Here is a 14847-nt window from a genome sequence, read left to right on the forward strand (position 1 = left end):
GAGTGAGTTGAGGAACATGCATCCTAATGTTAGAAGCATTGTGGAAGCTTACGAGCATTCAGAATCCAAATGCCTGTGGTATGTCGTGTTGTCTGAAGAAAATTATTTTTGAAATTACAGAACCACTAGCCACAATAATAAATAAATACTTCTCCACTGCCACTTTCACATGGTTTTTTAACACACACTCTAACAGTACCAGTCAACATAAATGTGACCCAACTGAAGTATCGAGCTAAAGATCAACATCTATAATTCCTGAAACTGGCTAATAATTTGGAATCTGAAATGAAAAATTAGCTTCTCAAAGACTTTTAAAATAATAACATATGCAACACAGTGCACAACATTGATTTTGGAAATGGCAGTCCACATCTATGGCATCGTCTCCATTGGTAACAAAGATAATGAAGTAATGTGAAGAAGGAATTCATAACATTAACACTTCATGGTCATAGTAAGGCTTTTGACTGCATTGTTGAGTAGGCTGACATGCTATGGAGACAATCTTACAATCCTACCTAGAAACCAAGCTCCACTTGGTGAGCAATGTCATGGGCCTCAGATATCCACACTCGAGCCTCCCCTATGTATAATATTTGTAAATCACTTGCACTGTGATGAACAGAGCTTATTGTTTACAGATAATATGACCTTATAGTCTAGTGGGAAATACCCTATTCACAACATTTATCTAGCAGACCTATTATTCAGAATGACCAAAGAGAGGTTCATAGCAAATAAAATGAAGATCAAATGCAGCAGATATTGTGTAATCTTGGTGGCACTGAGTTCTTGGATAATGTAGTTGCAAGTGAACCTTCTCAGTTTCATGAGGAAAATACTGACACATGAGGAGAACTTTCACATGTAATATGCCTCTTAAGCTATATAACAAAACTACAGTATCTATAACTGTGTACCATGCACTCTTTTCACAGGCACATCAAGGTAGGTGTGTGTGTGTGTGTGTGTGTGTGTGTGTGTGTGTGTGTGTAAAAATAAATAAATACATAAATAAATAGATAAATCAATGCACTCTTTCACAGGCAGATCAAGTACGGAAGTTGACCATTATAGACCTGTCCTCATTCAGCTAAGAGTTATGACAGTCTTCTGTCAATATGAATATCAATTGTGTAAAAGAAAAAAAAATTTTTAGTATTATATATGAAATCTAAAGCTACAATATTTTTAAAATATATGACAGTTTTACAGTAAATTCACTATATCCAGTGTGGACGGCCAAATGCGACTGATTTAATTGGTAACTTACATGGGTATAATATGCAACCAGTCACTTTTTTGAATTTTGATTTGATTTTTTTTCTGTAGCATTAACTAGTTTTCAACCCACTGCAGGTTTTTCATTATATGGAGGTATTACAGGAATATTATCTGATCACGTGCAGCTAGACATAATGGTCATGCAGCTGGCAGAAATAACAGAAATGTTTAATGTAGTTGTTGTGACTCGCCGATCATTCAAAGTGCCGCCGCGCAATTACGCGCGTCCTCTACGTGCGGCGCTGTCTGCCAGCCATGCAGCAGCTGCGCCACCTAAGCGGCCAGCCGAGCAGCGGCCGCTAGACTGGGACTCAGTGCTCATTCGAATGCTAACATGTACACATGTCTTACTTGTCAACTTACTCTGTGACTTATATGTGTTGTTGTGTCGTTCAGAAATATATGTGTTAAACTTGAAGTTCTAACAATTGGCGACGAGGTAGTGGTTTTTTCCTTTTCACCGTTGACTCACAGGGTTCCATGGCTACTGTCAAGCAACTATTGCAAAATCTCCTTGAACAGCAAACGCTTCTAACAGCGGCGATTCGCGATTTCGTCGCGGCGTCAAATGTGGGGCATTTCTCGTCGTTGACTATACCTCCTTTTCCTCCTTATGACGAGACGGCGGAAGACTGGTCTGATTATGAAAAACGTCTTCGACAGCACTTCTTGGCATTTCATGTCACGGACGAACAACCATGTAAGTCTCTGTTCCTTTCCTGGATTTCACCTCAAATGTATCGGTTGTTGTCCCAATTGGCTCCTTTGAAGGATCCTGCATCTTTGTCCTTTGCTGAAATGTGCTCACTTCTGTCTGTCTATTTTCAAAAGCAAACACATGTGGTAGCCTCTCGTGTTGCCTTTTATCGTTGTCAAAAACAACCAAATCAATCCTATCGCGCTTGGGCTGCTGAACTTCACGGCCTCAGTCCAAAGTGTCAATTTGTTACTGACGTTCACAAAGAATCCTATGCCAATTCCATGGTACGGGATGCTATTATCCGGTCGTCGCCCGACAAAGAAGTTCGACAACGTGCCCTTCAGTTGGCGAATGTGACTCTAGATGAAGATCTCTCCATTGCGCAGTCTTTTGAAATTTCTCGCACCGCTGGGGCACAAATAGAGTCGTGGGGTGATGTCAGGGAAATTCAACCTCTGTGCGCTGTTGACGACGCGTGCGGCGCGTCCCCGCCGGCCGATGTGGCCGCAGTGCGCTCCCACGCGCAGCCTCGGCCTAGCCGTAAACAACCCGCTAAGAAACTGCAGCAAAACCCCCGGCAACTTCCTTCATGTCCGCAGTGTTTTAAGAAACATTCACGCGAGGATTGTCCCCAACGTAGGGCTGTGTGTCACAACTGCAAAAAGAAAGGTCATGTGTCTTCCGTTTGCAAATCCGACCACATACATGATGTTCATGAACATGACGCTGATTCTGATTCTGTGTTGTCTGTCAATTGCACTTCTTCCCTTTCAGGGAAGTTATTCCTCACTGTCCAAATCCTTGGTCGAGATGTTCGCATGCAAGTGGATACCGGTTCTGCTGCCAGTATAATTAATTCTCAGACGTATCTTCAGCTGGGTTCTCCACTCCTGTCCCCTGTCACTCGGCAATTACGGACGTACAATAAACAGAAGATTTCTCTCTTGGGACAGTTTAATGCTGAGGTATCTTACAAATCCGTCGTTCGCACTGTTCCCATAGTTGTGGTCGACCAGAGCAACGCAGAAAATCTTTTTGGTTTTGATGCCTTTCGCGTTTTTGTGTTCTCCATAGATGACTCTGTCAATATTGTCTCTGATGCTATTCCTTATGCTCAACTGGATTCCTTGTCGACGACATTTTTGTCCCTTTTTTCTCCTGGGTTAGGCCATGCAAACGACTTTGAAGCTCATATCACGCTCAAACCCACTGCTCGGCCTAAGTTTTTTCGGGCTCAGCCCATTCCTGTGGCCCTTCGTGATCGAGTAAAACGGGAGTTGGATCGTCTCACTGCTTCAGGGGTATTGCTTCCTGTCACTTCCAGTGAATGGTCCTCTCCTGTCGTCGTAGATGCTAAGTCAAATGGTGATATTCGTCTCTGTGGCGATTTCAAAGCCACTGTAAATGCTCAATGCCTCATCGACACTTACCCTATGCCCCGTCCTGAAGAACTGTTCACTAAACTTGCTGGAGGCCAGTATTTTTCTAAAATTGACCTGTCAGAAGCTTATCATCAACTTCCTCTCGACACTGCTTCCCGGCAGTTTCTGGTCCTTAACACGCCTTTCGGTCTCTATCAATGCCAACGCTTGCCATTCGGGGTTGCTAGCACCCCTGCTCTCTTTCAGTGATTCTTGGAACAATTATTGCTCCCTGTCCCTGGGTGTATCAATTACATGAACGACATTGTTGTCACTGGCTCCACCACTGAAGAACATCTTCAAAATCTCCGCACACTTTTTCATGTCTTACACACTGCCGGTCTTAAGTGTAATCTTCAGAAATCAAACTTTTTTCAGGCATCTATCACGTACTTGGGGTTTCAACTCTCTCGGGATGGTATTCGTCCGCTTCAACAAACTGTCGCTGCGATCGACGCCCTTCCTCGCCCTACATCTGTTAAGGAACTGCAGGCCTTCTTGGGGAAAATAGCATACTATCACAAGTTTTTACCGTCTACGGCTTTGGTGGCTCAGCCGTTGCATCGCCTGTTGCATAAAAACGTGCCTTTTCACTGGTCCACGTCATGTGAAGCGGCTTTCCAGAAGTTGAAGACTATGCTGAAACAGGCCCCGTGCCTGGCTACTTATCGACCTGGCCACCATCTTGTTCTTGCCACAGACGCCTCTCAATACGGGGTTGGTGCAGTCCTTGCGCACCGTTTTTCTGGCGGTTCGGAACAACCCATTGCTTATGCCTCCAAAACGCTCACGGATGCCCAACAAAAGTATTCTCAAATTGAGAAAGAAGCTTTGGCCATCATTTATGCTCTTCATAAGTTTGATGTTTTTCTCTATGTCTCAAAATTTCATCTTGTTACGGATCACAAACCACTTGTTTCCTTGTTTCATCCATCAACGTCACTTCCCGACAAGGCTGCACACCGCCTCCAGCGTTGGGCTCTTTACTTGTCCCGTTTCAATTATGAGATTCATTTCCGGCCAACGGCTCAACATGCGAATGCTGATGCTCTGTCTCGCCTTCCCATGGGTCCTGATCAGGCATTCGATAGGGACGAACTTTTGTGTTTCCACCTGGATGTTGCCAAGCAGCGGGTTGTGGACGGGTTCCCCATCACTGGGGACAGGCTGGCGGCTGCTACGGGTTCTGACCCTACCCTCTCCCGGGTTTTACGCTGTATTCAGAAGGGTTGGCCAGATCGCCCGTCCGCTAAGAATTCCGATCCGTTGCGGAACTACTACACTTTGCGCTACCACCTCATGGCTAGGGATGGTGTTATCCTCCTCTCCACTGACAATGCTTCGCCACGTGTTGTGGTACCGGCGTCTTTGCGTGCTTCGGTCTTGCGCCTCCTTCACCAAGTGCACTGGGGTGTGTCTCGCACAAAATCTCTGGGGCGCCGTCACGTGTACTGGCCTGGCATCGACTCTGAAATAGCACACATGGTCGCTGCCTGCGGCCCTTGTGCATCACAGGCCGCTGCCCCGAAGTCATCTTTGTCACCGTGGCCTTCGCCTGAGAAGCCCTGGGAGCGCATTCATGCTGACTTTGCGGGACCCTTTTTAGGTACTTATTGGCTCCTCGTAATTGACGCCTACTCTAACTTTCCTTTCATTGTCCGTTGCACGTCACCTACCACCACGGCAACCACCAGTGCTCTCGCCTGCATTTTTTCTTTGGAAGGCCTCCCCTCTACTCTTGCTTCTGATAATGGTCCGCAATTTGCCTCTTCCGCATTTGCGGATTTTTGTGCTCGTCACGGCGTTATGCATGCCACGGCCCCGCTGTTCCATCCACAATCCAACGGTGAGGCTGAACGACTGGTCCGCACATTTAAGGCTCAGATGCGGAAACTTCTGACTTCTTCTGCTGCTGATGATGCGCTTCTCCAGTTTCTGGCATCTTACCGTTTCACCCCCATGGGCGACCACAGCCCGGCTGAGCTCCTACATGGCCGACAGCCCCGCGCGCTACTTCATCTTCTGCAGCCTCCCACCTCACGGCCGCAGGTGCCTTCACTTGGCCGGTTCACTGCCGACGACCTCGTCTGGGTACGGGGATATGGCAGGCGGCCAAAATGGAGCCCGGGCCACATCTTAAGACACCGTGGCAGACGCCTGTATGAAATCCAGACGGACACGGGTGTTGCAGTGCGTCATTCAGACCAGCTTCCGCCTCGGGTGCCAGCAACGCCTGTTCCGAATGCCGCCACACCACCTTTGGCTCTACCTGACGCTCGGGATCTTGGCATCTCTCAATACTCACGACGCAGCCCTCTCACCGTCATCGCGATGCCAGCATCAGAACGGACGCCACCAGGAGACATGCCCATGCAGGAACCGGAGGAGCATCCTCTGTCAGAGCAAATCTACTCGCCTCCTCCTCCAATGGACGCCGACACATCGCCCATGTCTCCTGTCATATCAACTGGACTTGCTGCAACGGGCAGATTGGTGTATGGGGCCCCAGCAGATTCGACCCCTACGTTTCCTGTCATCTCGACCCGTTATCATCGGGGACACTTCCGTCCGTACGGGAAGCCTCCTCCTCGAGACTTTACGGCGAGTCAAACAACGCCTATGGACGTTAGCCATCTCCAGGACACTTCCATCAAGACCAGTGCAGCAATTTCAAAGGGGGGAAAAGTGTTGTGACTCGCCGATCATTCAAAGTGCCGCAGCGCAATTACGCGCGTCCTCTACGTGCGGCGCTGTCTGCCAGCCATGCAGCAGCTGCGCCACCTAAGCGGCCAACCGAGCAGCGGCCGCTAGACTGGGACTCAGTGCTCATTCGAATGCTAACGTATACACATGTCTTACTTGTCAACTTACTCTGTGACTTATACGTGTTGTTGTGTCGTTCCGAAATATGTGTTAAACATGAAGTTCTAACAGTAGTACTCTTCCTGTCATAGGAAAAGTTCAGAACAAAAATTCAGAATACTATAAGACTGTAACCAATGTATACAGCTAATGGATTTTTTTACACTGATGGTATGGGGTGGATGTGTGAAACGGGTTAGAGTGTGTAGGTAAACCTGATAGTCCAACCTCATTATGATCAATTTTATTATTCTTAATTTAACTTAGTAAACTGTTAAATATATTTGTTCAATTTAAATTGTATATACAAACCTTACTTGTTTCATTACTGTTTATTCCAATTTGTTTCAAGCATATTACCAAATGTATATATTCCTGAATTGTAGGAGTGATGCAATCTGCCCAGTAATGACTGGTGAATGATAAAGACTTGGTATCAAAGGCAAAGATGCCTTTGGTCTTCTGAATGGTGGAGCAGCTTGTTACCTTTCTTACAGTTACTTTTTTATGGGCTCTGACAATTAATTACATGAGTTTATGTGAGAACAAAATATAATACATCTCCTCAATGGTTATCACTATTATCACCTTTCCAGTCCTCCATGGGACAAATTATGAATCAATTCTTACGCCTAGCCCAGATTTACAGCAATTTCAGAAAAAAATGAATCCTGGAATTCCATCACAGCTTATGTGCCATCCATCAAGTGCTAAATGTCATGTACACTACCTGACAAAAAAATGAAGTATTCAGAAGGAGTGGAGGAAACAAAATGAAACTTCGTGGCTGGAGAGGTTATATGATGTTATTTCAGTTATTAAAATATCTGGTCAAACACACACAGAACTTAGCAGTATCAACCCATTTATCAGTATGGCTCTGTAAACGCTACAGCCTGGATGCATGCACCGATTCAGTTGGGAAGGATGTCATAAAGCCATTGTATCCTCTGCTGAGGCAAGCTGGCCCAGAGTGGATATCCAACCTGGTCCCACACTTTCTATAGAGGACAGATCTGGGGCTCTTGCCAGCCACAGGAATATCTCAAATCATTCATACAGTTCATAGAGACTTGTCATGTGTAGATGTGCATTGTCCTGTTGACAAATAGTATCATGCATGAGATGTAACACATGAGGATGCAGGATGTACATGACATACCGTTGTGCTGTCAGAGTTCCCTCAGTTACTGTCAGTTGCATGGTGACGCCGAGAGTAACATCACTGTGCTTTTCCTGATCACTGGAAGAATGGGACCTCTCCCCAAGTCACCACTGTAATGATGGACAATGGCCATCTGGGCTAGGATAGAAATGCAATTCACTGCTGATCACAATGTGATGCCATTCATTAGCAGTCCCTGACCAATGGAGCAGGATGACACAGAATGGTGCTGGGAATCTATTGCTTGTTCTCCAATGGCAGAGACAGATATGAAAGGATTATGATGTGCTTGGTGCACAATATAGTGATCCTCCCTTGCAGTGGTCAGATGTGGTACACCAGAACACCTTAATGACGAATATGTCTGGCCTCGCTTACCTGTGCTGTCCAACATTGCGCCACTGTCATATCCAAATGCACCACAAATCTGAATATTGCTCAATTCAACTAACTGGCTAAATGAAGAGCCACAATGAGGTCCCTTTTGAACTACACTCCTGGAAATGGAAAAAAGAACACATTGACACCGGTGTGTCAGACCCACCATACTTGCTCCGGACACTGCGAGAGGGCTGTACAAGCAATGATCACACGCACGGCACAGCGGACACACAAGGAACCGCGGTGTTGGCCGTCGAATGGCGCTAGCTGCGCAGCATTTGTGCACCGCCGCCGTCAGTGTCAGCCAGTTTGCCGTGGCATACGGAGCTCCATCGCAGTCTTTAACACTGGTAGCATGCCGCGACAGCGTGGACGTGAACCGTATGTGCAGTTGACGGACTTAGAGCGAGGGCGTATAGTGGGCATGCGGGAGGCCGGGTGGACGTACCGCCGAATTGCTCAACACGTGGGGCGTGAGGTCTCCACAGTACATCGATGTTGTCGCCAGTGGTCGGCGGAAGGTGCACATGCCCGTCGACCTGGGACCGGACCGCAGCGATGCACGGATGCACGCCAGTTCAATTTTACACAGAGTACGCGAAGGAACTTGCCCCCCTTCTTGCAGCGGTGTACCGTAGGTCTCTAGAAGAGCGTAGCGTTCCAAAGGATTGGAAAAGGGCACAGGTCATCCCCGTTTTCAAGAAGGGACGTCGAACAGATGTGCAGAACTATAGACCTATATCTCTAACGTCGATCAGTTGTAGAATTTTGGAACACGTATTGTGTTCGAGTATAATGACTTTTCTGGAGACTAGAAATCTACTCTGTAGGACTCAGCATGGGTTTCGAAAAAGACGGTCATGTGAAACCCAGCTCGCGCTATTCGTCCACGAGACTCAGAGGGCCATAGACACGGGTTCACAGGTAGATGCCGTGTTTCTTGACTTCCGCAAGGCGTTCGATACAGTTCCCCACAGTCGGTTATTGAACAAAGTAAGAGCATATGGACTATCAGACCAATTGTGTGATTGGATTGAGGAGTTCCTAGATAACAGGACGCAGCATGTTATTCTCAATGGAGAGAAGTCTTCCGAAGTAAGAGTAATTTCAGGTGTGCCGCAGGGGAGTGTCATAGGACCGTTGCTATTCACAATATACATAAATGACCTGGTGGATGACATCGGAAGTTCACTGAGGCTTTTTGCAGATGATGCTGTGGTGTATCGAGAGGTTGTAACAATGGAAAATTGTACTGAAATGCAGGAGGATCTGCAGCGAATTGACGCATGGTGCAGGGAATGGCAACTGAATCTCAATGTAGACAAGTGTAATGTGCTGCGGATACACAGAAAGATAGATCCTTTATCATTTAGCTACAAAATAGCAGGTCAGCAACTGGAAGCAGTTAATACCATAAATTATCTGGGAGTACGCATTAGGAGTGATTTAAAATGGAATGATCATATAATGTTGATCGTCGGTAAAGCAGATGCCAGACTGAGATTCATTGGAAGAATCCTAAGGAAATGCAATCCGAAAACAAAGGAAGTAGGTTACAGTACGCTTGTTCGCCCACTGCTTGAATACTGCTCAGCAGTGTGGGATCCGTACCAGATAGGGTTGATACAAGACATAGAGAAGATCCAACGGAGAGCAGCGCGCTTCGTTACAGGATCATTTAGTAATCGCGAAAGCGTTACGGAGATGATAGATAAACTCCAGTGGAAGACTCTGCAGGAGAGACGCTCAGTAGCTCGGTACGGGCTTTTGTCAAAGTTTCGAGAACATACCTTCACCGAAGAGTCAAGCAGTATATTGCTCCCTCCTACGTATATCTCGCGAAGAGACCATGAGGATAAAATCAGAGAGATTAGAGCCCACACAGAGGCATACCGACAATCTTTCTTTCCACGAACAATAAGAAACTGGAATAGAAGGGAGAACCGATAGAGGTACTCAAGGTACCCTCCGCCACACACCGTCAGGTGGCTTGCGGAGTATGGATGTAGATGTAGATGTAGATGTAGAAGACCGTAGGATCCTATGCAGTGCCGTAGGGGACCGCACCGCCACTTCCCAGCAAATTAGGGACACTGTTGCTCCTGGGGTATCGGCGAGGACCATTCGCAACCGTCTCCATGAAGCTGGGCTACGGTCCCGCACACCGTTAGGCCGTCTTCCGCTCACGCCCCAACATCGTGCAGCCCGCCTCCAGTGGTGTCGCGACAGGCGTGAATGGAGGGACGAATGGAGACGTGTCGTCTTCAGCGATGAGAGTCGCTTCTGCCTTGGTGCCAATGATGGTCGTATGCGTGTTTGGCACCGTGCAGGTGGGCGCCACAATCAGGACTGCATACGACCGAGGCACACAGGGCCAACACCCAGCATCATGGTGTGGGGAGCGATCTCCTACACTGGCCGTACACCACTGGTGATCGTCAAGGGGACACTGAATAGTGCACGGTACATCCAAACCGTCATCGAACCCATCGTTCTACCATTCCTAGATCGGCAAGGGAACTTGCTGTTCCAACAGGACAATGCACGTCCGCATGTATCCCGTGCCACCCAACGTGCTCTAGAAGGTGTAAGTCAAATACCCTGGCCAGCAAGATCTCCGGATCCGTCCCCCATTGAGCATGTTTGGGACTGGATGAAGCGTCGTCTCACGCGGTCTGCACGTCCAGCACGAACGCTGGTCCAACTGAGGTGCCAGGTGGAAATGGCATGGCAAGCCGTTCCACAGGACTACATCCAGCATCTCTACGATCGTCTCCATGGGAGAATAGCAGCCTGTATTGCTGCGAAAGGTGGATATACACTGTACTAGTGCCGACATTGTGCATGCTCTGTTGCCTGTGTCTATGTGCCTGTGGTTCTGTCAGTGTGATCATGTGATGTATCTGACCCCAGGAATGTGTCAATAAAGTTTCCCCTTCCTGGGACAATGAATTCACGGTGTTCTTATTTCAATTTCCAGGAGTGTATGTAGGCTGCTGATAATGCTATTTCACCCCAGTATGCTGCATCCCTGACACTGTTCACCCCTTAAAAAACCAACCGGGCCTGGTTAATAAGACAAGACATGAGCAACACTAATGCACTCTACTGTCTGCTCTACCTGTCACAGAGAATTGCAAATCTAACCATTTATGTGCCCATCAATGGTGTGTATGTGTATGAAGTTACATTGACATCCAACAATTTGCTCTACGTACTTGACTTCTTTGGTCAGGCTATGTATATTGTTATCATTTCACAATATATGGATAAAGAGAAATATTGCAATGGATCTTCAACAACACACTTTAAAATATATGCATGACAATGGCAACACAACCAATCAGATTCTTCAAACAATATAGCTAGATGTACAATAGCTTTGTAGCTGCTAAAATCAAATTCTGAACCATAAGGCATAGTGACATTCTTCCTTTTACTAATAATCATTTCAATAAAGGTAGACTTGTCAATTTCATATCTACACACACACACACACACACACACACACACACACACACATTGCGGATCTGTCCTCTATAGAAAGTATGGGACCAGCTTCGATATCAATTCTGTCCCAGTGCCATTATTCAGGTAATCAAGTAGCATTTACAACATTTGTGGGCCAACTTGCCTCAGGAGAGGATACAGTGGCTTTATGACATCCTTCCCAACTGAATCGGTGCATGCATTCAGGCTGTAGGGCTTACAGAGCCATACTGATACATGGGTTGATACTGCCAAATTCTCTCTCTCTCTCTCTCTCTCTCTCTCTCTCTCTCTCTCTGTGTGTGTGTGTGTGTTTGTGTTTGTGTTTGTGTTTGTGTTTGTTTGTGTGTGTGTGTGTGTGTGTGTGTGTGTGTGTGTGTGTGACTGGATATTTTAATAACTGAAATAACATTACATAACCATCCTGGCATTTGCCTTACGTGGTTTAGAGAAATCACAGAAAACCCAAATCTAGATGGCCAGATGTGGATTTGAACCAGTCTACTCAAATGCGAGTCCAGTGCACTGACCACTGAGCTACCTCACTCAGTCATGAGGGAAGCAGTTCTATTGTGTTTATTTCTCCAGTGGCTAAATCTTTCTTATAGGCAGAAAGTGAAAACTGCAGGATGTAGAGGCAATACCAATAGAACTTCAGTGTCTCTGAATATTGCACTCTGCTAAAATTTCCATTTAACAAACATTAGAGTCATACTTTCACTACTGTAGGGATCATTATTTTCTTTTCTCTGTACTATCCCAATAATAAAACTCAATTTAAATAAAAATATCTGGACACAAATTATGACGTCCAAGTGCACAATGGGCTGTTTTTGTCATGTCTCAATATCAGCAAATATTTGTAAGAAGTGAGATGAGACTGCACAGACTGGCACACACATATCAGACATGGGAAATGCATCCAAAAGCGAAACAAACAAATGGAAATTTCATAAGCTGTTAAATAAGTCTTATAATTTTAAATGCCAGTGATTCTCTCTTATGAATTTAAGACTGGATTTGTTTTTCACATCAATTGTGTTCTTATAAGTGAAATAATACATAGTTTTCTCAAGAGATTTGAGCGATACATTTGAATTTACAGCATTGTACAATTTAATTTAAGTGCTGAGAATATGGAATAATCTGGGATGTCTGCTGGCTGATTTAATCACAGCTTAATTTTAAAACATTTTAGGCCACATGGCATAATTAAGCAGTCACTTGGTGAGTGGCAAACTCCCTGAAGTGGATACTTCCTCATGAGGTTTTAAAAAAGTGCAAGGCATTGGATATCAGGACTTTGAGCACTTCAAACTTCACACAAGCTCTCCTGAATACCTTGCGCATCTACCACTGCTGGAAAAAAGGACACTGCAGAGACAAGGTCCCAGGTTTGAGTCCCAGTTCCGACACAGTTTTAATCTGCCAGGAAGTTTCAAATCAGTGCATACTCTGCTGCAGAGTGAAAGTTCATACTGCAGATGAAGTGTATTTTTTTACAGTGCAACAAATTTGAGAACAAATACTAAACTTCCCAATTTTTAGAATAACTACAATACACACAGTCTTTTATCACATTTGTGCAGATGAAATAATAATAAAAATAAGATAACAAACCTGTCTAACAGCAGATACAATAACTTTGTCAATTGTGAATGAGAGATAACCAAAGATTCCAAACATTTCACGTAAATGGTCCTCAAACGTGCTGTTATCCATATTTCCATCCAACACATTTTTTATCATGTCCAAGAAGGCTGGATAGTAGTCTTCTACCTCAATTTCACCTGAATAAAATAAACCAAACCAAATTTCAGTTTATCATATTCAACACAAGTACATGTACAAAGTCACATACACATGAGCCCCTGCACATATTTCACAATCATCGAACAACATGGTTGTAGCAAAATCAATAAAGGAAATGCTTTGAGTGTTAAACAGATGTATTGAGATATATTACAAAATTTTTTTTACCTATTATCTTCACTGTGATGCACAAACAGCAGTAGTTCAAAATGACTCATAAAGGATGTATTCATTGTACCAATTTCTGTTTACTTCAAACCCATTTTTGACTTATTAGGTCATCTTTAGGAAACAACTTACTAGCATCTAAAAAGTAAACTAGTTTTAGAACTAGTGTCCCTTTCAGACTCTAAGTCAGTTCTTTCCTGAAGATGGACTAATAAGCAAAAAACTAGTGTGAAGTAAAAATCAGTATAACAAAATCAGTGTTCTTGTTATTCAACCTTATATATGGAGTTGTTCTACCAAGAAGTAACAGAATAATCGATAAATAATGATAAAATAAGGTTTAATGGCATATCAGAACAAAGCTAATTAGAAACAGACCAATAGCTCAAATGGAGGAGGACAATTACAGGAATCTGGTCACGACATATTTGAAGGGAACATCCCAGCATTTTCTGGGAGCAGTTTTAGAGAAACCATGTAAAACCCAAGTTATGTTGGCTGGATGGGGTTTAAATGCCCTTCCTCTGGTATGTGAATCCAGTGTTGTAGAAGAGTGCACAATAAGTTGCACTATGAATCTAAATCTACATCTACATCGGTACTCCACAAATCACACTTAAGCACCTGGCAGAGGGTTCATTGAACCATCTTCACAATAATTCTCTGTTATTCCACTCTCTAACAGTGCACGGAAAAAATAAACACCTATATCTTTCCATGCGAGCTCTGATTTGCCTTATTTTATAATGATGATCATTTCTCCCAATGTAGGTCGGCATCAGCAAAGTATTTTTGCATTTGGAGGGGAAAGTTGGTGATTGAAATTTCCTGAGAAGACCCTGTCACAATGAGAAACGCCTTTGTTTTAACGATGTTCACCCCAAATCCTGTATCATGCCAATGACACTGTCTCTCCTATTTCTCAATAATATAAAACATGCTGTCCTCCTTTGAACTTTCTCAATGTATTCTGTTCACCCCATCTGGTAAGGATCACACATCACGCAGCAGCACTCCAAAAGAGGACAGACAAGTGTGGTGTAGGCACTCTCTTTAGTAGATCTATTGCATTTTCTAAGTGTTCTGCCAATAAATCGTAGTCTTTGGTTTGCCTTCCCCACAACATTTTCTGTGTGTTCTTTCCAATTTAACTTGTTCATAATGATGGAACCTAGAATAACTATTACTGCCCAGTAATGAAATGGCAAAGAACAAGAGAGAAAATACAGAGGCCACTATAATAAATGGAACTTTTCTGATTATGGTTCAACACAATGATGAAGCACTTATTTTTAAGTGACTGAAAGAACAGCACTAAAATGCTACATAATTTCCAGACAAAAACACTATAGGTGTAAGGATTTGTCCTTTAGGCCAAATTCAATTAGAAACATGAGGATGTATTTCTCAGTTGCAGGATCTGGGTATTGCAACAACTGTTGCCCTGCTTGGTTCTGGTGGTGTATCAATAGCCACAGATAAAGCATGCTGCAGCTTCGCATTACTAATGGGATAGTTGTACTTGGAGTTGCTGGAGATAAAGTTAAACAAAGCCTTCTCCG

The 14847-nt window shown here is 44.6% G+C and overlaps 1 protein-coding gene across 1 annotated transcript in view; it reads right to left on the reverse strand.

Annotated features, from left to right (window-relative positions):
- Nucleotides 1-14847, reverse strand: part of LOC126183926 (paired amphipathic helix protein Sin3b-like) — a 280872-nt gene that overhangs the window by 42284 nt on the left and 223741 nt on the right. The window contains exon 18 of the mRNA XM_049926273.1: nucleotides 12926-13095. Within this exon, the coding sequence (XP_049782230.1) occupies nucleotides 12926-13095 (170 nt within the window). The remainder of the gene's footprint in view (nucleotides 1-12925; nucleotides 13096-14847) is intronic.

This window comes from Schistocerca cancellata, chromosome 4 (genome assembly GCF_023864275.1).
Source record: "Schistocerca cancellata isolate TAMUIC-IGC-003103 chromosome 4, iqSchCanc2.1, whole genome shotgun sequence".
Classification (NCBI taxonomy): Eukaryota; Metazoa; Arthropoda; class Insecta; order Orthoptera; family Acrididae; genus Schistocerca; species Schistocerca cancellata.